This window comes from Trichomycterus rosablanca, chromosome 5 (genome assembly GCF_030014385.1).
Source record: "Trichomycterus rosablanca isolate fTriRos1 chromosome 5, fTriRos1.hap1, whole genome shotgun sequence".
In the NCBI taxonomy this organism is placed as follows: Eukaryota; Metazoa; Chordata; class Actinopteri; order Siluriformes; family Trichomycteridae; genus Trichomycterus; species Trichomycterus rosablanca.
In genome coordinates this window covers 50449625-50475915 of record NC_085992.1, presented here as the reverse complement: position 1 = coordinate 50475915, position 26291 = coordinate 50449625, and the positions used below count along the sequence as shown (strand labels likewise).

The 26291-nt window shown below is 42.0% G+C and overlaps 1 protein-coding gene across 5 annotated transcripts in view; it reads right to left on the bottom strand.

The window, feature by feature from the left end:
• kdm2aa (lysine (K)-specific demethylase 2Aa) overlaps nt 1-26203 on the bottom strand; it is a 44783-nt gene extending 18580 nt beyond the window's left edge. For 2 of the 5 annotated variants that reach the window (XM_062996298.1, XM_062996301.1), the window contains exons 1-10: nt 18876-19041; nt 14458-14596; nt 12603-12681; nt 7172-7218; nt 6617-6795; nt 4397-4503; nt 2826-2919; nt 2590-2743; nt 707-822; nt 476-602 (exon numbers count right to left, since the gene is read on the bottom strand). In XM_062996298.1, coding sequence (XP_062852368.1) covers nt 476-602; nt 707-822; nt 2590-2743; nt 2826-2919; nt 4397-4503; nt 6617-6795; nt 7172-7218; nt 12603-12681; nt 14458-14596; nt 18876-18977 — 1144 coding nt within the window. In that variant the 5' untranslated portion in view covers nt 18978-19041. Of the gene's footprint in view, nt 1-475; nt 603-706; nt 823-2589; nt 2744-2825; nt 2920-4396; nt 4504-6616; nt 6796-7171; nt 7219-12602; nt 12682-14457; nt 14597-18868; nt 19042-22953; nt 23038-26068 lie in introns of those variants that run through there. The other 3 variants (XM_062996300.1, XM_062996299.1, XM_062996302.1) reach the window with 3 other exon arrangements.
• Nucleotides 26204-26291: the final 88 nt, after the last annotated feature.

The window sequence follows — 26291 nt, the reverse complement described above, 5'->3', positions numbered from 1 at the left end:
CTGCTGTTTGAGTCGGTCGTCTTCAAGACGTTCATCAGTGGTCACAGGACGCCGCCCACGGGGCGCTGTCGGCTGGATATTTTCGGTCGGTGGACGATTCTCAGTCCAGCAGTGACAGTGAGGTGTGTCTGATCCACTCATACCAGCACAACACACACTAACACACCAGCACCATGTCAGTGTCACTGCAGCGCTGAGAATCATCCACCACCTAAATAATACCTGCTCTGTGGGGGTCCTGACCATTGAAAAGCACGTAGAGAAACAGACGGACTACAGTCAGTAATTGTAGAACTGCAAAGTGCTTCTATATGGTAAGTGGAGCTGATAAAATGGACAGTGAGTGTAGAAACAAGGGGGTGGTTTTAATGTTATGGCTGATGTTATGGTTTGCATCACACACACACACACACACATTAAGCAACTTTCTTAATATTTGCCTAACAAGCAATAAAAATGTATCTTAAATACCAACCGATGCCCAGAGAGTGTTTCTGAAACTCAGGGATGAGGTATGAGGTGTTGGTCATACTGTACAGATAACGTTCCAGCACGTACCAACACATCTCGTAGTAAAAGGGGTAACGGAACTTAGCTGGTACCTATAACAAGTGGAGATAAAGGAGTAAGTGACATTAAAACTAACAACGATTACACTGCAATGATTAAAACCTCAAGCAAGCTTAAAGCCGCTATTGCTTCTTACCCGCGTTCTGTCCTCAATGCTGTAGATATTGAGCTGCGTGGAGATGTTGAAGCTGTGTAGAAAATTCCCACCGAACACTAGAGTGTCCACGGGCGTGTATACTGCATGAATCCAGCCTGCAGGTACACACACACACACACACAACGCATGCAACAGTTAGGGTTCAGTTCTTTAATAACAATCACTCCTACCGAGGCGCCTTCATTCCGAGTGATGATCTGACCGAATGACGAGGGGAGCGCCCGACGCCTCCTCGGCGCTGAGGGCAATCCCAGCATTCAGTGCGGCACGACCTCTCTCACAGAAAAACGACAAACGTGGCGGACGAATATAATGCGGAGCAACCAACGGAGTTCCCTTCTAATGTAAATCAATTCTCATTGATGCTTAATCTGTATAAAGGCGTAATTATACGAGTGCCGTTCATTTGTAAACTCAGGCTCGTCAGGGACGGTTTAAGCGTTTTTGGTACACGGAGGCCTCATGCCTGGTTCACACGACACGATCGGCTCTCGATCGACGCGTGAGAACTACTCCACGACTCGCGGGGCTCTAGAGTGCGACCAATTTCTCAATGGTGCGACTGAAAAAAAAAAATCTGAGGTCGCACCCGTTCGAGGGAAAAAAAACGACGTCTCCGGTGCAACGACAGACACACATTAGGACCACATCTAATCTCGAGCGATAAAACATCATTGAAGTTCCACGATACGAACAAACATCTGTGTGAAATATCCATCAAATCCAGTCTAACAGCTCCACATGTATCTGTGTTTAGCTGGATTTACTTCACGTGTGCTGTTTATATTTCACGTTAAACGTTGTCCGTTCTGTCCGGGTCACTTCCACCACGTCATATCACGCAGTTCATCTTTTTTTAAGGCACTTTAAAAATATCAGCGGCAAACCGACTCAAAATGTAATAATGTCATGTGATGTCGCCTATGTCAATAATATGCGTCTCGTTACTACATTAACCACATGTAATATTCTTATCATTAAATAAACACTTGCACTTTTAATTTAGATTTTCTTTCCATTTCATTTATCTTGAGTTTAAATTTCAGCTCAGTGAAGCACTTTAGAATTTAGAATGTAGAATTGTGCTTCAAATAAAGAACTCTATGTTGACCAGACTGTTAGTTAATCATTTACAAGTCAATATTGCCTATATGGACAGCGATAAAAAAAAAAGTGAACCTGTAAAACTGAGGTGTTGAACGCGATGCGGTCGAAAATTTGGGTGCGCCTAACTTTTGTGCTGGTGCACCTAAGAAAAAAAGTTAGGCGCACCAGTGCAACCATTTTAAAAAGTCAGTCTAGAGCCCTGACTCGATCCGAGCGACCGACTGAAGATATTTATATCTGGATGTGAGACGCCCGACTGGCAATGAGTGCGGTGTCGAACAGCCAATGAGAACGCCGGATACGGTGCGAGGGGAGACGCAGGGGAGGAGGGTAAAAAGGTGGGACAGGGGCGTAATATAGTTTATATCAGAATACATCAGCACACACACACACACACACACGTTTTACAGTATTTCTGACCTTACTGTATGTTTATTAACCTCCAACTCACTATAGAACGGATCCATGCTGGTCGTGTTGCCAAATCCACTCAGATTCATTTATTTTTTCCTCTTTGATTTTACGCTGCACATGGCAAACTTAGTGTGTTATCTGCCTTTCGAGCTCCATGTCTTATCAGAATCCTCTCTACTGGGGCAGCTGGGCAGGTAGGCGGCTCACTAGGTTCTCAGACAGACCCCGGTCTCGACATTTTCGCATTGGGATCGCTAGGACGCCTCATAGTGCAGATTAACCCGTAAACGTGAGGCGCTTGAACGCAACACGGACCTTCATTTTTTTACATTTTGCCTTACCAGATGGGATGATGAACGTGTAGCCCTGCTTGAGTTCGATTCTTTGGCAATCGGTGGCTCTGTCGCCAAGAAAGGTGTCTCCCTGCTTCCCGGACAAAACCCAGTTCTCATAGAGCTCCAGGTTCGGCGGCGTGGGAGGGATTAGCCAGAACACCTGAGGCACAGAGGGTAAGACACCGGTCACTGATACCTGAACACTTCTGACCGATAACAATGATTAAAACATGGATGTATACCTTTCCTCCACGCAGTATGTGGTACCATACAGACGTGCCACCGAAGTCTACGTGGAAATCTGTGTAGCAACCCTGTACGCTCATCAGACAGTATCTTCACACAAGCAAACGGAAAGGATAAACACACACAGTTCGATACACCAGGCACAACATTATGACCATTTTATCCTCGGAGTTGATGTTAGAAGAAGGGAAAATGGGCGAGCGTGAGGATCTGAGGGCCAGATTGTGACGGCTAGACGACCGGGTCAGAGCGTCTCCAAAACTGCAGCACTTGTGGGGTGTGTCCCGGTGTGCAGTGCTCAGTATCTATCAAAAGTGCTCCAAGGGTCATTGATGCACGTGAGGAGGGAAGGCCGGTCCGACCCAACAGACGAGCTGCTGTAGCTCAGACTGCTGAAGAAGTTCATGCTGGTTCTGGTTCTGATAGAAAGGTGTCAGAATACACAGAGCAGCACGGTTTGTTGCAGAGATGAGGATTCGAGTCCGAGTCGCACGTAAGTTGTACACACAGCGACTTCAGACTCGACTCGGACTCGTTTCAAATGACTCGGACTCGACAAAAGTCAGCAACATAAGTTACGTGTGGGAATTATATATATATATGATCCGACATCATTCTGATCGTGTCGTTTTCTGCTCTCTAATAATAATAACGCTCCGGCCGTCTTAACCCGCAACGCACACAATGTGTAAATGTTCCAGCCAGCTTCCGGCGTAGTGATGAAGCGTCGCTCCCTACTTAAAATGGTGGAATACCCTACGTAGTGCACTTCACAGGAACGACCGTGGTGAATGGAACGCTCCTACAGAATCGGTGCTAATGATTGTAAGAACCGCTTTCTGAACCAATCAGAGCTTCTGATTGTAATTGTTAGTAAGAAATGCTGTTATCTGCATTTATTCGGTTTGCGTCACACAGATGACGTGGTAATGAAACGCTCGATCGGCTTTCTAACGACTTCCTGTTTTACTTCACGACCGGGAAAAGTTTGGAGGTTTTTAATTATAAGCACATTTACAGAATAACGGATTCTGTTCCTAATGGGACGCACGCTTATAAATGTAATAGCATCTGGAAGAACAGAAGCTAAGGTAAGCAGCGGTTATGATGGTTTTTGCTGTGTTTGGGATTTTGGCCGCTGTGCCGTGATTTATCGAGCGCTTTTGTTCTGTAATGAAAACAAAACGTATCAGTTGAAGCTTTTAACTGGAACCTTCTCGTTACAGAAATTACATTCATTTACACGATGAGGAGGAAAGTAAAGGCACGAAGTAAAGCGGCTAAATACACTCGCTAATCTGTTGTGACTTGACTCGGACTCGTATTTTGTGACTTGTAAACATCTCTGGTTTGTTGTGTATGGGGCTGCAAAAGGGGGGCCAACACAATGTAAGGAAGGTGGTCATAATGTTATGCCTCATAGGTGTAAATATGAGCAGGCAAAAATAAAGTGTGGTAAAGATAGGGTTTACTGTTCAGTTTATATTTCCCCAAATTACAAAACATTAATTCGGGAAACGTCATGAATTTCTACCCTAGAACTATTAAAGCACAAATTCACACTTACTTCTGTACTTTAGGATACTGCATATCTATGATGGCGTTGGTGGAATCTCTCTGTCTTTCCTTTAAGTGCCGTGGCCACATGTTGTCCACCCAGTCGATCATGTCCACCTGGGAGAGAAAATTCATTTAATATTCCATACATGACTGGAGTGCTGGTCTTTGGTGGCCCTATATGAGTCCCTCTGCATTAAAAATTAGAGGTACAGCATGGGTTGCACTTGTATACTTATAACGTGAACCCATATTAAAGATAAATGTCCCAAAACAAGACTTGGGTTGTAATTACCTATATCAGTAATTAATTTATTTGGGTTTATATGCCATGTTTAACACAAATGTGTCATTTAATAGCAACAATTATTATTACGTATCTGTCTAGTTTATCTTGTCTTCATATTTTGGTCCGTTTTATATTTATTTGTATTTTTATGGCTGTGAGGTGGGTTAGAACTGTTCTTGTGTCGTCTTGCGTAAGAATTTCTGTTATGGTTTCAGGCACGTACACATAACTATCAGTAAAAGAAACTCAGCAAAAATAAACTTTATCAGAACAATATTTATAAAAATCACGGCTGTTCATGGCCTTTAGAAAATGGCAAAATCATTATAATAACTTTTATTTCCATAAATGCAAATGCACTGAAAATACTACACTTCTAAATCTAAAATCTAAAATCTAAATCAAAACATTTACAAAATGTAGCCAGTTTGTGTTCATCCTTTACAGAAAGTTAAGAAAAATTAATATTAGGCTGTTCAAAAAAATAGCAGTGCAGCATTTTTCTTTAAAAACTCAAAAACTTAAACAATGTTTGAGTTTTCACATTAAATGACTGAACTAATATTTAGTGGCATAACGATTGTTTCCGAGATCTGCGTGTTGCATGGAGTCGACCAACTTCTGGCACCTCTGAACAGGTATTCCAGTCCAGGATGATTAGACGACATTCCACAGTTCTTCTGCATTTTTGGGTTTTGCCTCAAAAAAACGTCAGTTTCAGATGTCGGGGGTTTTGGTCGTCACTTCAAGGCATTTGAGATCGTTTTAGCTGAGCAGCCTGTAATTCGCTGCACTTCTCTGTATGTTTATCCCTCTACAATCAACTTTTTAATCAAAGTACGCTGTTCATCAGAACAATTTTACCATTTTACCCAGTATTTCAGAAGGAAATGTACTATGACCAAGCTGTGCAACATTTGCCCCCCTCCTACCTCAAATAAGGGCCAAAATTGACACCCGTTCTTCTGCAGAATGAACGACTTCACCAATTGAACTCCTCACTGCTATTATTTTGAACAAGCCCCTTTCAATCAATGCTTCGATTACTCAGAATGAACGGCATGCACGTCCTAATCGTTGGGTTTGTTTTGATTTCATTACTCTACTACACTTTCAAGTTAATTATTTGCAGTGATTTATCAGGTTGATGATGTTGGACAGCTATTCTTTTGAACACCACTGTATGAACGTAGATGAAAATTAACTTCAAAATGCATTTTTAATTGAGCAAAGTGTCTCTGCACATTGATCTAAAAGCAAATTTAGGATATATCATTTAAAACGTTCATAAAAAACTCCCTATAACACTGGTATTTTTATTTATTAATTGCCCCCGCTCTCTAACACGACACTTGAATGAAATATAACGAGTAAAATCTTTCAGAAATCCTTTTTTCCTGCAGCGTTCGGTGACTCCAGATCCCGTCTATGTTTTTCATCTTTATTCTCTATAATAAATGTAGAATAATGTGGTTAAAATCCATGTTTTAGTCCCTCAGTCCTGTTACCCTCACACATTCATCCTCCTGATACTAAAAATGTGGAAATATTCTCATCACTCGGGTCACGTTTTGGACGGAAATGTTCATTATCTGTATCTACTGAAGATCATGGAAGAGCATTAGTAGGTTCTCCCTTTTTTCCCCTGTATGTTCGATAATATTGTAACTCTGACTGAGAAGATTCATCTCCACGTTCATTTCTAAAACAACATTTTGTAATAAAACACTACTGTACCCAGTGTTCTCGTGCTTTTAGCATGTTCTCCATGCTGTTATATTTCATGTATTTACTAATTCTAGGTTAGAAACTCATATACTGCTCATCTTCCACTTAGAAACCTTGTAGAAATGAAACAAAGGTGCCTGAGATTCGACCAAATGCACATTCTGAGTTGTTCAGTGTTGAACCACGTGTGTTAGTGTGTGTGAGTGAACTAACCGTGGCCGGTCGCTTAACCAAGTTCTCTAACTTGGTGTGACTGAACTCCAGGCTGATGACGTTATACAGCTTCTCTCTCTGGGAGGGCGGCGTCTCGTAGTATCGCCTCCACTGGGCCATGGACATCTCTGTGCCCTTCTGAGTGGCCACGTCCATCACGTCGATCATCCGCCGGCTGCCTGCCGAACAGAGCCGGACACGCTTACTGGTGTTACTGGTTACACAAGGTTCATCGGTTCAAGTTTAATATCAAACACAGTCGTGGACAATTTCGAATCTCCAACTGTGGGAGGAAACCCACGCAGACACGGGGAGAACATGCAAACTCCACACAGAAAGGACCCGGACCGCCCCGCCTGGGAAACGAACCCAGGACCTTCTCGCCGTGAGGCGACGGCGCTACCGCAGACGATTAAAGCAAATTAACATCCAAGTTTCAACCACTGGATTCATCATGTTAGAATCACTGATTACATCCATGAAGGCTGATTAGCAAACATCATAAAACACTTCGTTTAAAAAGCTATGGAAATGTAAGAGAGGTAAACTCCTTACCCACAAACATCTTTACATCATTTACACTGAAGTCTGGATCTGGCATTCTGAAACAAATATGGGTGAGATGAGGGAAAAACATCGAGACATTAATACAAATATTTACATAAGAGGAGCAGACTTGAGGAGGTACGACGGCGTATTAGGGCCACTTTAAAGAAAAACATTACAGCCGAAACGATCTGGAGATTAAAGTCGAAACGATCTCGAGATTAAAGTCGAAACGATCTCAAGATTGACGCCGAAACGACCTCGAGATAAAAGTCGAAACGATCTCGAGATTAAAGTCGAAACGATCTCAAGATTGACGCCGAAACGACCTCGAGATAAAAGTCGAAACGACCTCGAGATTAAAGTCGAAACGATCTCGAGATTAAAGTCGAAACGACCTCGAGATAAAAGTCGAAACGATCTCTAGATTGACGCCGAAACGACCTCGAGATAAAAGTCGAAACGACCTCGAGATTAAAGTCGAAACGATCTCGAGATTAAAGTCGAAACGACCTCGAGATAAAAGTCGAAACGATCTCGAGATTAAAGTCGAAACGACCTCGAGATAAAAGTCGAAACGACCTCGAGATTAAAGTCGAAACGACCTCGAGATTAAAGTCGAAACGATCTCGAGATTAAAGTCGAAACGACCTCGAGATAAAAGTCGAAACGATCTCGAGATTAAAGTCGAAACGATCTCGAGATTAAAGTCGAAACGATCTCGAGATTAAAGTCGAAACGATCTCGAGATTAAAGTCGAAACGATCTCGAGATAAAAGTCGAAACGATCTCGAGATTAAAGCCGAAACGATCTCGAGATAAAAGTCGAAACGATCTCGAGATTAAAGTCGAAACGATCTCGAGATTAAAGTCGAAACGACCTCGAGATTAAAGTCGAAACGATCTCGAGATAAAAGTCGAAACGATCTCGAGATTAAAGTCGAAACGATCTCGAGATTAAAGCCGAAACGATCTCGAGATTAAAGCCGAAACGATCTCGAGATTAAAGTCGAAACGATCTCGAGATTAAAGCCGAAACGATCTCGAGATTAAAGCCGAAACGATCTCGAGATTAAAGCCGAAACGATCTCGAGATTAAAGCCGAAACGATCTCGAGATTAAAGTCGAAACGATCTCGAGATTAAAGTCGAAACGATCTCGAGATTAAAGTCGAAACGATCTCGAGATTAAAGCCGAAACGATCTCGAGATTAAAGCCGAAACGATCTCGAGATTAAAGTCGAAACGACCTCGAGATAAAAGTCGAAACGACCTCGAGATTAAAGCCGAAACGATCTCGAGATTAAAGTCGAAACGATCTCGAGATTAAAGTCGAAACGATCTCGAGATTAAAGCCGAAACGATCTCGAGATTAAAGCCGAAACGATCTCGAGATTAAAGCCGAAACGATCTCGAGATTAAAGCCGAAACGATCTCGAGATTAAAGCCGAAACGATCTCGAGATTAAAGTCGAAACGATCTCGAGATTAAAGTCGAAACGATCTCGAGATTAAAGTCGAAACGATCTCGAGATTAAAGCCGAAACGATCTCGAGATTAAAGCCGAAACGATCTCGAGATTAAAGTCGAAACGATCTCGAGATTAAAGTCGAAACGACCTCGAGATAAAAGTCGAAACGACCTCGAGATTAAAGTCGAAACGATCTCGAGATTAAAGTCGAAACGACCTCGAGATTAAAGTCGAAACGATCTCGAGATTAAAGTCGAAACGACCTCGAGATTAAAGTCGAAACGACCTCGAGATTAAAGTCGAAACGACCTCGAGATTAAAGTCGAAACGACCTCGAGATTAAAGTCGAAACGACCTCGAGATTAAAGTCGAAACGACCTCGAGATTAAAGTCGAAACGGTCTCGAGATAAAAGTCGAAACGACCTCGAGATAAAAGTCGAAACGACCTCGAGATAAAAGTCGAAACGACCTCGAGATAAAAGTCGAAACGACCTCGAGATTAAAGTCGAAACGATCTCGAGATTAAAGTCGAAACGACCTCGAGATTAAAGTCGAAACGACCTCGAGATTAAAGTCGAAACGACCTCGAGATTAAAGTCGAAACGACCTCGAGATTAAAGTCGAAACGACCTCGAGATTAAAGTCGAAACGACCTCGAGATTAAAGTCGAAACGGTCTCGAGATAAAAGTCGAAACGACCTCGAGATTAAAGTCGAAACGGTCTCGAGATTAAAGTCGAAACGACCTCGAGATAAAAGTCGAAACGATCTCGAGATTAAAGTCGAAACGACCTCGAGATTAAAGTCGAAACGACCTCGAGATTAAAGTCGAAACGACCTCGAGATAAAAGTCGAAACGATCTCGAGATTAAAGTCGAAACGACCTCGAGATTAAAGTCGAAACGACCTCGAGATTAAAGCCGAAACGATCTCGAGATTAAAGTCGAAACGATCTCGAGATAAAAGTCGAAACGACCTCGAGATTAAAGTCGAAACGACCTCGAGATTAAAGTCGAAACGATCTCGAGATTAAAGTCGAAACGACCTCGAGATTAAAGTCGAAACGACCTCGAGATTAAAGTCGAAACGACCTCGAGATAAAAGTCGAAACGACCTCGAGATAAAAGTCGAAACGATCTCGAGATAAAAGTCGAAACGACCTCGAGATTAAAGTCGAAACGACCTCGAGATTAAAGTCGAAACGATCTCGAGATTAAAGTCGAAACGACCTCGAGATTAAAGTCGAAACGACCTCGAGATTAAAGTCGAAACGACCTCGAGATTAAAGTCGAAACGACCTCGAGATAAAAGTCGAAACGACCTCGAGATTAAAGCCGAAACGATCTCGAGATTAAAGTCGAAACGACCTCGAGATAAAAGTCGAAACGATCTCGAGATTAAAGTCGAAACGATCTCGAGATTAAAGTCGAAGATCTCGAGATTAAAGCCGAAACGACCTCGAGATTAAAGTCGAAACGATCTCGAGATTAAAGTCGAAACGACCTCGAGATAAAAGTCGAAACGACCTCGAGATTAAAGTCGAAACGATCTCGAGATTAAAGTCGAAACGACCTCGAGATAAAAGTCGAAACGACCTCGAGATTAAAGTCGAAACGATCTCGAGATTAAAGTCGAAACGATCTCGAGATTAAAGTCGAAACGACCTCGAGATTAAAGTCGAAACGACCTCGAGATTAAAGTCGAAACGATCTCGAGATTAAAGTCGAAACGACCTCGAGATTAAAGTCGAAACGGTCTCGAGATTAAAGTCGAAACGGTCTCGAGATTAAAGTCGAAACGACCTCGAGATAAAAGTCGAAACGACCTCGAGATTAAAGTCGAAACGACCTCGAGATTAAAGTCGAAACGACCTCGAGATTAAAGTCGAAACGATCTCGAGATTAAAGTCGAAACGACCTCGAGATTAAAGTCGAAACGACCTCGAGATAAAAGTCGAAACGACCTCGAGATAAAAGTCGAAACGACCTCGAGATAAAAGTCGAAACGATCTCGAGATTAAAGTCGAAACGATCTCGAGATTAAAGTCGAAACGACCTCGAGATAAAAGTCGAAACGACCTCGAGATTAAAGTCGAAACGATCTCGAGATTAAAGTCGAAACGACCTCGAGATAAAAGTCGAAACGACCTCGAGATTAAAGTCGAAACGATCTCGAGATTAAAGTCGAAACGATCTCGAGATTAAAGTCGAAACGACCTCGAGATTAAAGTCGAAACGACCTCGAGATTAAAGTCGAAACGATCTCGAGATTAAAGTCGAAACGACCTCGAGATTAAAGTCGAAACGGTCTCGAGATTAAAGTCGAAACGGTCTCGAGATTAAAGTCGAAACGACCTCGAGATAAAAGTCGAAACGACCTCGAGATTAAAGTCGAAACGACCTCGAGATTAAAGTCGAAACGACCTCGAGATAAAAGTCGAAACGATCTCGAGATTAAAGTCGAAACGACCTCGAGATTAAAGCCGAAACGATCTCGAGATTAAAGTCGAAACGATCTCGAGATAAAAGTCGAAACGACCTCGAGATTAAAGTCGAAACGACCTCGAGATTAAAGTCGAAACGATCTCGAGATTAAAGTCGAAACGACCTCGAGATTAAAGTCGAAACGACCTCGAGATTAAAGTCGAAACGACCTCGAGATAAAAGTCGAAACGACCTCGAGATAAAAGTCGAAACGACCTCGAGATTAAAGCCGAAACGATCTCGAGATTAAAGTCGAAACGACCTCGAGATAAAAGTCGAAACGATCTCGAGATTAAAGTCGAAACGATCTCGAGATTAAAGTCGAAACGGTCTCGAGATTAAAGTCGAAGATCTCGAGATTAAAGCCGAAACGATCTCGAGATTAAAGTCGAAACGATCTCGAGATTAAAGTCGAAACGACCTCGAGATAAAAGTCGAAACGACCTCGAGATTAAAGTCGAAACGATCTCGAGATTAAAGTCGAAACGACCTCGAGATAAAAGTCGAAACGACCTCGAGATTAAAGTCGAAACGACCTCGAGATTAAAGTCGAAACGACCTCGAGATTAAAGTCGAAACGACCTCGAGATTAAAGTCGAAACGGTCTCGAGATAAAAGTCGAAACGACCTCGAGATTAAAGTCGAAACGGTCTCGAGATTAAAGTCGAAACGACCTCGAGATAAAAGTCGAAACGACCTCGAGATTAAAGTCGAAACGACCTCGAGATTAAAGTCGAAACGACCTCGAGATTAAAGTCGAAACGATCTCGAGATTAAAGTCGAAACGATCTCGAGATTAAAGTCGAAACGATCTCGAGATTAAAGTCGAAACGATCTCGAGATAAAAGTCGAAACGATCTCGAGATTAAAGTCGAAACGATCTCGAGATTAAAGTCGAAACGATCTCGAGATTAAAGTCGAAACGATCTCGAGATAAAAGTCGAAACGATCTCGAGATTAAAGCCGAAACGATCTCGAGATTAAAGTCGAAACGATCTCGAGATTAAAGCCGAAACGATCTCGAGATAAAAGTCGAAACGATCTCGAGATTAAAGTCGAAACGATCTCGAGATTAAAGTCGAAACGATCTCGAGATTAAAGTCGAAACGACCTCGAGATTAAAGTCGAAACGATCTCGAGATAAAAGTCGAAACGGTCTCGAGATTAAAGTCGAAACGACCTCGAGATTAAAGTCGAAACGACCTCGAGATTAAAGTCGAAACGGTCTCGAGATTAAAGTCGAAACGACCTCGAGATTAAAGTCGAAACGACCTCGAGATTAAAGTCGAAACGACCCGAGCTTCTCTGAATTGACGAGCCTACGACGGCTGCTCACTGTTTGTCCATAATATTTCGACTTTAATATGCCGTCATAAGAAGAAGTGATTCTGTAGTGTGTAAAAACAAGCAGATTTAAAAGAAATTACTACAGTTTGATAAAAAGTAAAAACATTATTTTAGTATGAAAAGGCCTCCAGGATGAATTACTTTATTCCAAGTCCTTCAGGTCTCTCAAAGATGATTGGGTCCCTCAGCCCTCCTCTCTGAACGAATTCATATGTAAAATCTGGGGAAAGAAAAGACAACGTTTGGGTAAAAGTGAACATCTACAACAGTACAAACTTAACCCTGTGATGCATGGATGATGACAAACCAGAGTCGGATTTACCCCATGTATTATTATTATTATTATTATAAACCGGTGCGCCGTAGTGCCGGTCCCAAGCCCAGATAAATAGGGAGGCTCGTGTCAGGAAGGGCATCCGGCGTCAAAACTGTGCCGAATCAATAATGCGGATCACGATCATCAGGCGACCCTTAACGGGAGCAGCCGAGGAAATAGATTGATTGATTATTAAAACACTATACACCACCATAACACTTTACTTTATACAAATGAGTAGGCATGTAACGATGCACCACAGGACGATTTACATGTATAATGAAGCGATATTCACTTTAAACAGCAGAGGGCGCTGGTGCTGTTCACCTTGCCTGGTTGACGTCACTACAGGGTTGCCAGGTTCTAAATACTCCAGCCAGATGTATTGATGTGAGGATACTTTCTTTATTTGTATTATTCATTTATTTATGTAAATAATTTGTTATTTAGATAAATGAAAGATGAGCACAAATTATTGTATTTTTTTTTTTAAAGAAAACTTTAATTTGTCTTCAATTTTATTTTGTTTAAAAAAAAATCAGGAAAAAATCGTATCGTGAATCGCATCGCATGTTGGGTAGAGCGTATCATTACATGTAGAGATGCACGAGTACCGATACTGGTGTCGGGTATTGGCCCGATACCGCGCTCATTAACTCGTACTCGTACTCGCGAACGAGGCTCCGATACTAAACATCCGATACTGTGAGCCTGGTGCACGTCGCTGCGTTATGCCCGGTTCACACGACACGATTTTTACCCTGAGTTTCGCTCGGCGGCCGGTCGGCGCTAGATTCGCCGGCTCGGGAGCGACTCGAGTTTTCTAGCACGTCAGATATCCGATCTGAGATGTGCGACTGGGAACGAGTGCTATGTCGAACAGCCAATGAGAACGCAGGATACGGTGCGAGGGGAAACGCAGGAGAGGAGCGTAAACAGGTGGGACGGGGGGATAATATAGTTTATATCAGAATACATCAGCACACACACACACGTTTTACAGTATTTCTGACCTGATCGTTCTCTACAGAACATAACAACAAAACACCGACATTGCAAAAATATTTATTAACCTCCAACTCACTACAGAACGATCCGTGCTGCTCGTGTTGCCAAATCCACTCAGATTCATTTATTTTTCCTCCTTGATTTCATCACGTCAGCGCACAAACACTTTGATCTCTCGCTGCTTGTTGACGTGCATTTTTGGACGTGGTTTCATTAAACTTCGTCACTTCTCACGTGTGTTTTTGTTTAAAAAAAAAAAACGGTATTCTAAATAGGTATCGGTATCGGCAAGTACAAACATACATGTACTCGTACTCGGTTGGGAAACAATGGTATCGATGCATCCCTAATTACATGCCTAATAAATTAAACATTTTAGGTTGTCAGCCACTGTTCGAAGGCATTTTGATATAAATGACTGCAAACTGTAAACAAATAAATCATGAATACGTTTTTCTTTCGTTTGTTAGTTTTACGCTGTGCTTACTCAGAGTTATACCTTTATAGCTTTACTTCTTTATTGTTTCATTACGCTTCTAAATGGTGGAGATGCTTGATCTTGGAATGTCGTATTCCGTTCAGCACCGGCGCATTCACACGAGAAGTGACAAAACCGGGTTAGGGTAAAATTTTAGTGCTCCTGTCTCCTTCTCTTACTACATGACACCATACCTTTTCCCTCCATGCGCTTGATTCTGCTGGAGGTGAAGCGATTGCTGTACACTTTCTCCTCCAGGTCGAAGGTCCTCTTCCCCTCGATCTCATCGTCAGAGATCACGTCGTCATGGTAACGCCGCCGCGTACATAAGCGCTAAAAAAAAAAAAAAAAAAGAGGAAAATGAGTACGATTAGAAACCTATGACGTATCTGACAGAGTGACCCCTCGTCCTTAAGCACGACACTCGATACCACGGCCTTGGCGAAATCGACAGAATGTGATGTGGAATCAATCTGACTTACATCAGTGGCAGCAAGTCGTGCAGAACAGATAATAGCTGTGATAGTGTGTTAACTGTGAAAAAAACCTTCAAAATAGAGCTCACGGCGAAGATAAACCGGTGACAAAAGCGACGACCGCCGTTATAGGACGTGTGTGTGTCTTTAAGAGAGACGCTCTGTTCACAGTATCGATTATAAGTGATTCAGGAGTCGATTCATTTTAAGCGCAGCGTAAGTTTCTTTTCTCAGTTATCTCTCCGTGTTTACTGTTATAATGAACGATGCGCTTATAAAGAAACACCGACTACTACAGAACATTCTGTGACTCTCTTACCTTAAAAAGCTCAGGCTGAATTATACCGAGTATTACCGCAGAGTCAGAGTCGTCCTGCCCGTGGAGCTAAACGTTTTCTCTCAGTCAGAGCAGATGATCCCGAACTAACCAACTTAGTAATTGATGAACTTTTGTCTACGCTTGACTCTGTGAAGTAACGTTTTCTGCTCTCATCTACATCAAAAAGTAAGAACCGCTTACGATTCACCCAAGTGAACCACGAGTTTATATAACGTGCTGATAGAATCGGCTCAGATGGGGTCGGACTGTATACAATTCTAAACACATGAGAAACTAGTGACTGGTTCGTCTTTGCTTTCATATTAAGTGAGGGAACATGTTTTATTATATTACGCTAGTACTGGGCGGTATGACGGTACATTCGGTATACCGTCTTTGATTCCTCATAGCGTATGGATTTTTCACATACTGTCGTACTGTAGCACAGTTAATACAACAGCATGATTTTTTATTAATTTTATGCATTTTCTCCCCATTTTTCCTCCCGATTTAGTGCATCCAATTTGTCTTCCGCTGCCGACAGACTCCAGATTTGCATCCGAGGAGAGCACGCCGCCGCCCACGCCTTCTTTACACGTGTACAGCCCTCCTCTTCTCGTCCGTGCTTCCTGCCAATCAGGGTCCTTACACAGCGCATGAAGACCCACCCACCCACACATATAGTCCCGGTCCCCACCCTGCAGATTCGTTGGTTAATTAGTATCTGCTGCACGCACTGCCAATTATGCCCGCCAGGTGGCGCCCAGCCGACCGGTGGCAACACCGAGCCTCGAACCGGGGAGTTCAGAAACTCGGCGCTGGTGCGTCGGCGGAATATCCCGCCGCGCCACCCGGGCGCCAATAGCATGACGGTGATAACAGATGCGAGAGGTTTCCTCTCAAGAATAAACAGAAACAGATGGAGGATGAAGAGAGGAGGACCAAACATGCACCGGAAGAGCCTGCTAAAGAAAATAAGGCGTGTGGGCGGTTTAGGACAGACTAAAACACTGTAAAATATACTGCACGATCTGTCGAGTCACGGCTGCTGCGAGCGCAGTAACGATCCACACATACACGAGGACACGATTCCTCTACAGACAGTCGAGATGAAGCTTTCAGAGCCATAATTAAAACTCTGGATTCCTGGTCTGTCGTCCACTTTTCTACAACAGACCTGTGGTCAGGTTGTACAGTGAAGTTTGCAAACGTGGTTTTATTAGTTAAAGGGGGAACTGAGGGTAATTGTATGATACTTATACTACTAACTAATATTAAATAAACAATAACAATTAATATATTGCGTCTGTTTTACACGTCCTGATTCCATCATATATCGTGTCGATTTGTGGGTCCGAGCAAAACTTATAGTCTCAAACCTTCATTATACACATGCTGAAATTATAATGTTTTATATTCTATGTACTTATGACAGTAGAATCAGCCACGGAGATATAAAACGTCCCGGTCATACACAAATAAATACATACCATGATATACCACGAAACCACCAGGCATCTAAATGCATCACATCTCTCTAATGTCCTTCGGGATCAATAAAGTATCTGTCTGTCTGTCTATATATCTCTGTCTATCTGTCTATATATATATATATATATATCTGTCTATCTGTCTGTATGTATTTCTATCTATCTATCTATCTGTCTGTATTTCTGTCTGTCTGTCTATATATATATCTGTCTATCTGTCTGTATGTATTTCTATCTGTCTATCTATCTGTCTGTATTTCTGTCTGTCTGTCTATCTGTCTATATATATATCTGTTAGGGCTGTCAAACGATTAAAAATTTTAATCGCGATTAATCTCAGAATTTCATATAGTTAATCGCGATTAATCGCATTAAAAAAAATCTGTGTAAATGTTATAGAAAACAAGGATTTTTATGTGAAATGTTACAATTACAATGGTGAACACATTTTATGCTAAATGTACTGATGTTACAAACTGCTGGGACAAGAGAAAACTGTAAGGGAGTTTATTCACTCACATACTAGGCAGTAAATGTCAGATTGTAGGTTAGAATTTCTCCATCAGCAAACATTGTAGATCAGCGGTGCTTTAGGTGGGATAAGGCGTAGTTATTGTAACAGACTTTTCTGTGGTTGTATTGTGACAATGGTTTGATGGCCGTTTCTACACGAAGTGAGTGTGTTTTGACCCTTTGGGGCTTCCATAGTGCATGGACTAACGTGCTTGACTCAGCTTTCCGGTATTTGGTACCTTAACAGAATAAGTTAATAAAAGTGTTCTGCTCCCGACAACTTGTGAATATAGCGTGTATTTATTTCTTTATTAGTGCATCACTACAACGCTCGGTTACATTATGCTAACAAACCGCAAATGAAAAACGGTGGCAAGTCCGACATTAAAACGTTTGTTTTAACATAATGTTAACATAATGTAACCGAGCGTTGTAGTTCTACCAGTCAAGTCTCAACATTAACTAGAATTTGCGTTAACGGCACTATTATTTTTAATCGCGTTAAATTGAAATTGCGTTAATGCGTTATTATCGCGTTAACTTCGACAGCCCTAATATCTGTCTATCTATCTGTATGTATTTCTGTCTATCTATCTATCTGTCTGTATTTCTGTCTGTCTGTCTATCTGTATGTATTTCTGTCTATCTATCTATCTGTCTGTATTTCTGTCTGTCTGTCTATCTGTCTATATATATATCTGTCTATCTATCTGTATGTATTTCTGTCTATCTATCTATCTGTCTGTATTTCTGTCTGTCTGTCTATCTGTCTGTATGTATTTCTATCTATCTATCTATCTATCTGTCTGTATTTCTGTCTCTGTCTATCTGTCTATATATATATCTGTCTGTATTTCTGTCTATATATATATCTGTCTATCTATCTATATTTCTGTCTATCTGTATGTATTTCTATGTCTATCTGTCTGTCTGTCTGTCTGTCTGTCTATCTATCTATATTTCTGTCTGTATTTCTGTCTATCTATCTGTCTATCTATCTATCTATGTCTATCTGTATGTATGTATTTCTGTCTATATATCTGTCTGTGTCTGTCTGTCTATCTATCTATATATATTTCTGTCTATCTATCTGTCTATATATCTATGTCTATCTGTCTGTCTATCTGTCTATATATATATATATCTGTCTATCTGTCTGTATGTATTTCTGTCTGTCTATCTATCTATCTATCTATCTATCTATCTATCTATCGTCTGTCTGTCTGTCTGTCTGTCTGTCTGTCTGTCTGTCTGTCTGTCTGTCTGTCTATCTATCTATATTTCTGTCTGTCTATCTATCTATATTTCTGTCTATATATCTATCTATCTATCTATCTATCTATCTATCTATCTATATATCTATATATCTATATATATATATATATATCTTTTCTTCAACATGAGCAAGTACAACAAGTCCAGCTTGATCAGACAGCACAGACTCGGTCGGTTTTCTCTGTATTTGTCCCTATTAACACTTAAAAATGATCAATCACACCCAAGTCCAGTATCCAGACGGGTTCTGCACAGGTCAGCAAGCACGAATGAACTGGACGCGCTATCTGGAACATCAAGAACACCGTGTTCTTACTCGTAGAACGATCAATAGCGACGGTTACGGATCAGAAACGTCAACCTGCATGGATCCCTACGTGTATCAGAACAATACCCAACACTCAGGAACGTTAAATCATCATCTCTATCCACACCGAAGCCGAATCTCGAGCAATCTAACCCCCCCCTGAGCCCTGACACTGCGGTCAGTGCACCTGAATCCGGCCCTGGTGGGAGCAGTGACACTACACACCTCGCACCTTCAGTGTCACATCTTCATCCTCCGTGTTCTTCCTCTTCCTGCCCCTCTTCTTCAGCCTGCCTCCGTCCGCGAAGGTCAGCGTGGCCACTCCGTTCTCCATGCCTCTTCCTTTCGCGTGTCCAGACTAGCCGCGTGTCCTGCTCCCGATCCGTTCGCCTCCGCAGTGTCCCCCACCCTCCCCGCTACTCCCCACGCCCCCGTGTTTCCGCTCACGTGGTGCGACGGACCGATCACGTGCCCGCTCCGGTTTCCGTCCTTCCCGGAACAGAAGCTGCTTCCTGCTTACGTCAAACGATCGACTAAGCATCAAGTAACCGTCCCTGCGAAGCCCGGCTCCTCTCGCGCGTGTATTAAATCCTCAGCTAAAGCAATTAGTCGGATAAACATCCAGCGCGTGTGCGAAGCTTCTCTCGTACAGAATAACAGTGGAGAAATCAACAACCACGCCCCTTTTCCGACTGCATATGTTACTATATATTCCTCACCCTAAATATGGCATTAAAGGGAACCTAAGACCAACATGGGTGATTCATTTCTAATCAATAACGTTATATTATGGGCACCTTACTTCGTTTCAACCACCACAGGCTTTTATGAAGATTTAGGCAAACACACACACACACACACGCACACACACACACACACACACACACACACACACACACACACACACACCAGATCTACCTCATCTAGAGACACAATCCTGACAGATTTTTATCCCCCTACAAACACCACAAAACCTCCCAACAAAATATTAAAGCTTTATGTTCTGCGTGAGCTGTAGCTGAAACTTTGAGTTTTGAAAGTTGCACAAATTACAGGCTTATGTTCATGTATTTTTGTTTATTATTATTTATGACTTGATGACCTGATGTTTCAGGTTGCCTGTTTACATTTTAAAAGTAAATTGATTTATTTTTTATTGATTTATTTTTGCATTTAAAAAATGTTAAACTGTCCTGTATGCAAGGAATACAAATGTACAGTTTGGTTTAAGAAACATGTCTTATTTAATCTAATATGTATTTGTTTTTGCTCTTTGTTAAAGCAAAAGTATTTCTTATCCGATTACTCGATTAATCGCTGGAATAATCGATAGAATACTCGATTACAAAAATAATCGATAGTTGCAGCCCTAGTAGGGACCCTATTTGCAGATTGAGGCATCTGTGCAGAGTGCATTATATATTATATATATAATATACAGTATATATATAATATATTAGGTATATTATATTAGCAATATACCCTCCTCTAATGCAATCAGAGATCCACCAGCAGTGGAGGACAAATTGACTGACGCTAAATCCAGAAAAAAATAGACATAATAATACATATAATGAGCGCTGAGGTAAATCAGTGGTACTACTGAGACTTAAGGTATCAAATTAAGGTTCTAACCCCTAGCGGGGCTGCATACAGACATGAAAGGCTGTGTCTACGGAAAGGGGGATGGACAAAGGCTCCTAATGGATCTAAACCAGAACCACTGCAACCCTGACCAGGATCAACTGGGTGGTAAATTATGAAAATGAATGACAAACTTTTTGGGAGTCATTTCGACTGCCAAATTATTTCATATATTTAATATCCGGCGGCACGGTGGCTCGGTGAGTAGCACCGTCGCCTCGCAGCAAGGAGGTCCTGGGTTCGATTCCCAGGTGTAAGGATTTTTGTATAAGGATCTTAACCTTAGAAAGATTCAGGGCAACCACACAAAAGCACTCTCAAAACCTTGCCCAACAACGTACAAGCGGAGAAAGCGTTTAACAGATTAATCTGTTCGCACCTTAACAACTTATGCCTAGTTTACACACACTACACGATTTTTGCCCTGATTTTCGCTCGAGCGCCCGACTGAGGAAATATATCAAGCATGTCAAATATCTGGATCCGAGTTGCCCGACTGGCAATGAGTGCGGAGTCGAACAGCCAATTAGGAGTGTAAACAGGTGGGACAGGGGTGTAATACAGTTTATATCAGAATACATCAGCACACACACTCAAGTTTTACAGTATTTCTGACCTGATCGTTCTCTACAAAACTTAATACCCACGCTGCATTGCAAACAATATTTATTAACCTCCGACTCACTACAAAACAATCCATGCTGGTTGTGTTGCCAAATCCACTCAGATTCATTTATTTTTCCTCCTTGATTTTACGCTGCACATCAGCACACAAACTTTTTTACGTGGTATCATTAAACCCCTCGTCACTTCTCGCGTTTGTTTTCGTGACAGAACGTAGTTTGGGAGAGCAGAGAAGCTCGCCCGCGATTCCAGTCGGTGATAGACGGTGTAGCGTGTGACCCCCCTATCGCCGATCAGTCGTGTAGCGCGAAATACACACCGACCTGAAAGACTCCCGATTACAAGAGATCCGGTCGTGTAGTGTGAACTGTACAGAGATCTGACGACTTGGAAAGTCGTGTAGTGTGAACTTGGCAAAAGCAGCCAAGTCTGGAGAGCAAAGTGTTTCTATTAAAAAGGTCAATAACTGCCTGTAATGCTTATGTACCTGGTGATCGGATACCAGTAAAACACACAATGTGCTGGGAAATGTTGAGTGATGATTATATGAAGGTGGATGAACAATGCCGAGGGGGTTAAATAATCACAATAATAACAATAAATCATTTACAGTGATCAGCAGTGTTGCCACTCCTTGGGATCTGGGGGATCCAAGTAATCTTGGGACTTTTAATTTGCACTCAAGCAATTTTCTGGTCTGCAGTGATGGCTCAGTGGTTAAGGTACTGGACTAGTAAACAGAAGGTTGCCGGTTCAAGCCCCGCCACCACCAAGTTGCCACTGTTGGGTCCCTGAGCAAGGCCCTTAACCCTCAATTGCTCATCGTGTTCAGCTGATTGTGTAAGTCGCTTTGGATAAAAGCGTCCGCTAAATGCTGAAAATGTAAATGTAATAACCTTTGGTTGTCGCCGGCCATTTAATCTACGGCTACTGTACACGTACTTTTTTAATTACGTACATTTTCCTGGACGCGAGAACACGACGTCACGTCTGTCGTCATCTGTGCATTTTACTTCCGTTTTTTTAAATAATTGTTGTGATAGATTGCAGGAATAAATCTGCGTCAATCGTCGTAGTGTGGACAGTTTAAAATCTGATTTTCTCATGATCACTGTGAAGATGAATCCCGCACAAATCATCACAATTTTGTCTGTTTCAGTTACTTGGGATGTTTAGTACAATCTTGGGATTTTTGTGGCAAGATCTTGGGAATTGGCAACACTGGTAATCAGTAATTACATACCAACACAATGGTAGATGTATTCAATCAAATGTTTGATTGTTTATTAGGATTTTAACGGCGTGTTTTACACTTTGGTTACATCCATGACCGGACACGGTAGTAACTCAATACACAAGATTCATCAGTTCACAAGGTTATATCAAACAATTGTCTCTAGTTCACCTCACTCGCATGTCTTTGGACTGTGGGAGGAAACCAGAGCACCAGAGACACGGGGAGAACATGCAAACTCCACACAGAAAGGACCCGGACCGCCCCGCCTGGGGATCGAACCCAGGACCTTCTTGCTGTGAGAGGACAGTGTTACCCACCGAGCCACCGTGCCGCCACCCTATTTGATAAAATGACCAACATGTTTGGATAAACTACAGCCCAGAAGTCCAAACAGAGAAGTAATTGGTCTGGTCAGACTTGAACAAATTAGTCAGACCCTAAAATGCAGTTAAGACCATTTTCCCACCTAGTGGGTGGAGTGTTTGGGCTATCAACTGAAAGGCTGAGAGTTCGATTCCCAGCTCTGCCATGCAGCCACTGTTGGGCCCTTGAGCAAGGCCCTTAACCTTGTCTTCTCCAGGGGCACCGTACGATGCCTGACCCTCGCTCTGACCCCAACTTCCAAATTAGATGGAATGTACGAATACAGAATTTTGCAGTACTGTACATGTGCATATGTATAAATATATGACAAATAAAGGCGTTCTTCTTGTATAATAAGATATTTAAATGAAAATAAATGTGACCTTCTGATTCAGGCTGTTAAATCTGATATAATATCAACACTAAATCTTCAGCTACGTACCAGTCTTTTGCTGTATCTTGGTTTGGAATGATCCATCTCCAGAGACTTAAACAAATTACTGTAATAATTTCCACAGAGAGACAAACCTGCACTTAAACGCGCCTGTTAATACTGAAATACGTTTATGTAATAAAATACGTAATCTGAATATTTATATTATTCAAAAAATTGTACATATAACTATTTATACAATGTATGAATTGCAATAAAAAGATCACCTGTCAAACCACTTATCTAGTAAACTCGTCATATGTCGGCTATTAATAATATTCATTACTTTATATATACATATAAGTTCTACCCAAATTAAGTAATCCAGGTAATAAATAACGATTTATAACAACTGTTATAGTACAAAATTGTAGGAATTTATTTAGGCTAACTGTGCTAACTGTATTGCTAGCACGATAACTATCCTCCAGTGAAGTGAATCATTGCTATGGTTAGCGAAAGCAGCTAACAGAATGCTATCTATTTATCATCCACATAGTAAATCATCACGGTTCGAATTCTTGTTTCTAAAAGTGTGTAAAATAATCGAGTTCATGTCCGCTCGGTTAAAATATTTAGTCACACAGACGCTATTCCTAAATGCTAACTTTGCTAGCCACCGTTAGCTCCCGTGCACTAACGTTTACTATTCACAGTAGAATTGAAAGGCTGTTATTTCCAACCAAATCCATCCAAGAGCACAACTAACACCGTAAATATATACAATATGCTTTTAGTTACTAACACCGGTATGTTTTCCCTGATTAACTTGTCACAAAAGGGGTTTAATTCGGAATCGTTTGGACAGATCCGCTCTCTGTGAATTCACCATGAAGTTCAAACTGAGAAGCTCTCGCCGCCATTTTCAAACAGTCGTAACAACTAGACCTGGGAGTCGATACCGAAGAGCCGACTCTCCGGTATTGGATTCAGTTTACAGTATAATGATAGGAGTCGATACCGAAAGAGCCGATCCTCCGATTCTGTTTACAGTATAATAGGAGTCGATACCGAAAGAGCCGATCCTCCGATTCTGTTACAGTATAACGATAGGAGTCGATACCGAAAAAGGTGTGCTGTGGTATCTGACACCAAGATGTCAGCAGCAGATCGTTTAACTCCTGTAAGTTGTGAGGTTTGGCCTCCATGGATTGGACTTGTTTGTCCAGCACGTCCCAAAGATGCTCGATTAGATTGAGATCTGGGGATTTTGGAGGCCAAGTCGACACCTCAGACTGGTTGTTGTGCTCCTCAAACCGTTCCTGAAGCATTTTTGCTTTGTGGCAGGGAGCATCATCCTGCTGAAAAAGGCCACAGCCATCAGGGAACTGTTACCATGAGAGGGTGAACATGGTCTGTAACGATGCTTAGGTAGGAGCTACGTGTCAAAGTAACGTCCACATGGATTTAATGAAAATGAAAACAAGTTTGTGCTTCAGGAAGAGAAAACGGTGCGTCTCTTGTGTCATGAGGCCGTGTCTGTGGTAAAGGAGGACGATATTAATGCAGAATTTAGCCTCCAAGAAAAACAACAGACTGCAATCACAGCAGAATACGTTACAATCGGCCCTTTGAGGGCCACAATAATGCTGAAGTGGCCCTCGGTGAAAATGAGTTTGACGCCCCTGTCCCAGCAGAACGTCGCCCAAAACATCACACTGCCTCCGCCGGCTCGCCTTCTTCCCATAGTGCATCCTAGTAAGCGACGAACATGATGTAAAAGAAAACGTGATTCATCAGACCAGAACACCTTCTTCCATTGCTCCGTGGTCCAGTTCCGATGCTCATGTGCCCAATGTTGGCGCTTTCGGCGGTGCACAGGGGTCAGCATGGGCACCCTGACTGGGCTGCGGCTTTGCAGCCCCATACACAACAAACCGTGCTGCTCTGTGTATTCTGACACCTTTCTATCAGAACCAGCATGAACTTCTTCAACAGTTTGAGCTACAGTAGCTCGTCTGTTGGATCGGACCACACGGGCCGGCCTTCCCTCCTCACGTGCATCAATAAGTCTTGGCCGCCCATGACCCTGTCGCCGGTTTACCACTGTTCCTTCCTTTGACCTCTTTTGATAGATACTGACCACTGCAGACCGGGACACACCCCACAAGAGCTGCAGTTTTGGAGACGCTCTGACCCAGTCGTCTAGCCATCACAATCTGGCCCTCAGATCCTCACGCTCGCCCATTTTTCCTGCTTCCAACATCAACTTTGAGGATAAAATGTTCACCTGCTGCCTAATATATCCCCCCCACTAACAGGAGCCGTGATGAAGTGATGATCAGTGTTATTCACTTCACCTGTCAGTGGTCATAATGTTATGCCTCGTCGGTGTATATATCAAATCCAGTAGGACCCTGAAGCAGCACCTACACTACCTACTGCACCATGGAAAATAAGCATGCACAGTGTATGGTATCTAGACAACATACTAGTTTTCCAATTGTAAACCATTTTTGTAAAAAAAAAACTAACAAAAAAGTTTCGAGATCAGGGTCGCGGTGTGTCCAATGCCTGCTTGGAAAGATCGGTCGCAAAGATGCATTAATTCCAAAAGTAAAGTTTTTTTTTTTTTATGTTTTAGATTTTTTACAACAATATATTAACGTTAGTAAACTCAACAGATTCTTAACTGCACGAAATTTTGAGTAGAACAAAAAAATAAATAAATAAAACAAAATCACGTGATCAAATCCGACCTCCTAGTCGAACTTTAATTGGTCAACAGTGCGCGGCTGGGAAGTGTTCCAAATTGCGTCCTTTCTCCCTACGCCCTACAAACTACAAGGGGATTTATTTACGCTTAGGACTATCTGACAAACTACTATTAGTGGATAATAAAACCACCTGTTATTAACTGTGATTCTCGTGTTTGTGGTAGATATTACAGCTTAATAACAATATTTTTTTAAAACATGACTAAACCCTAACTAGTGCACCTGGAAAGGAATTGAAACACAGTAACGGACAGAAGCACCAATGGGCAAACAAAAGGCTGCTGGTGATCAATACGTGGTTACACTGTAGGTGTGAAAGTAATAAATCACCAATCAAAGCGAACAGACAGTTTAACACCTGATTAGAGATAAACGTGCTGAAGAACAGTATAAAACCGGATCTGTACCTTGGATCTGCTTGTTCCCTCTCCCGTCCTGTCCATCTTCTCCTCCGAGTTCTCCTGTTTAAATCAAAAATATCAAACTCGCCTCGAGTAATCCGAACACGGAGATCGTAGGTTCACATTATAGTATCCGTAACGTCTGTAGTGTAGGATTAATCCCGTAATGTAGTAAATAAAGGAGGTAAAGCTGCACTTTGTTCCTCCGCATGGTCGCACTACAAGCGCA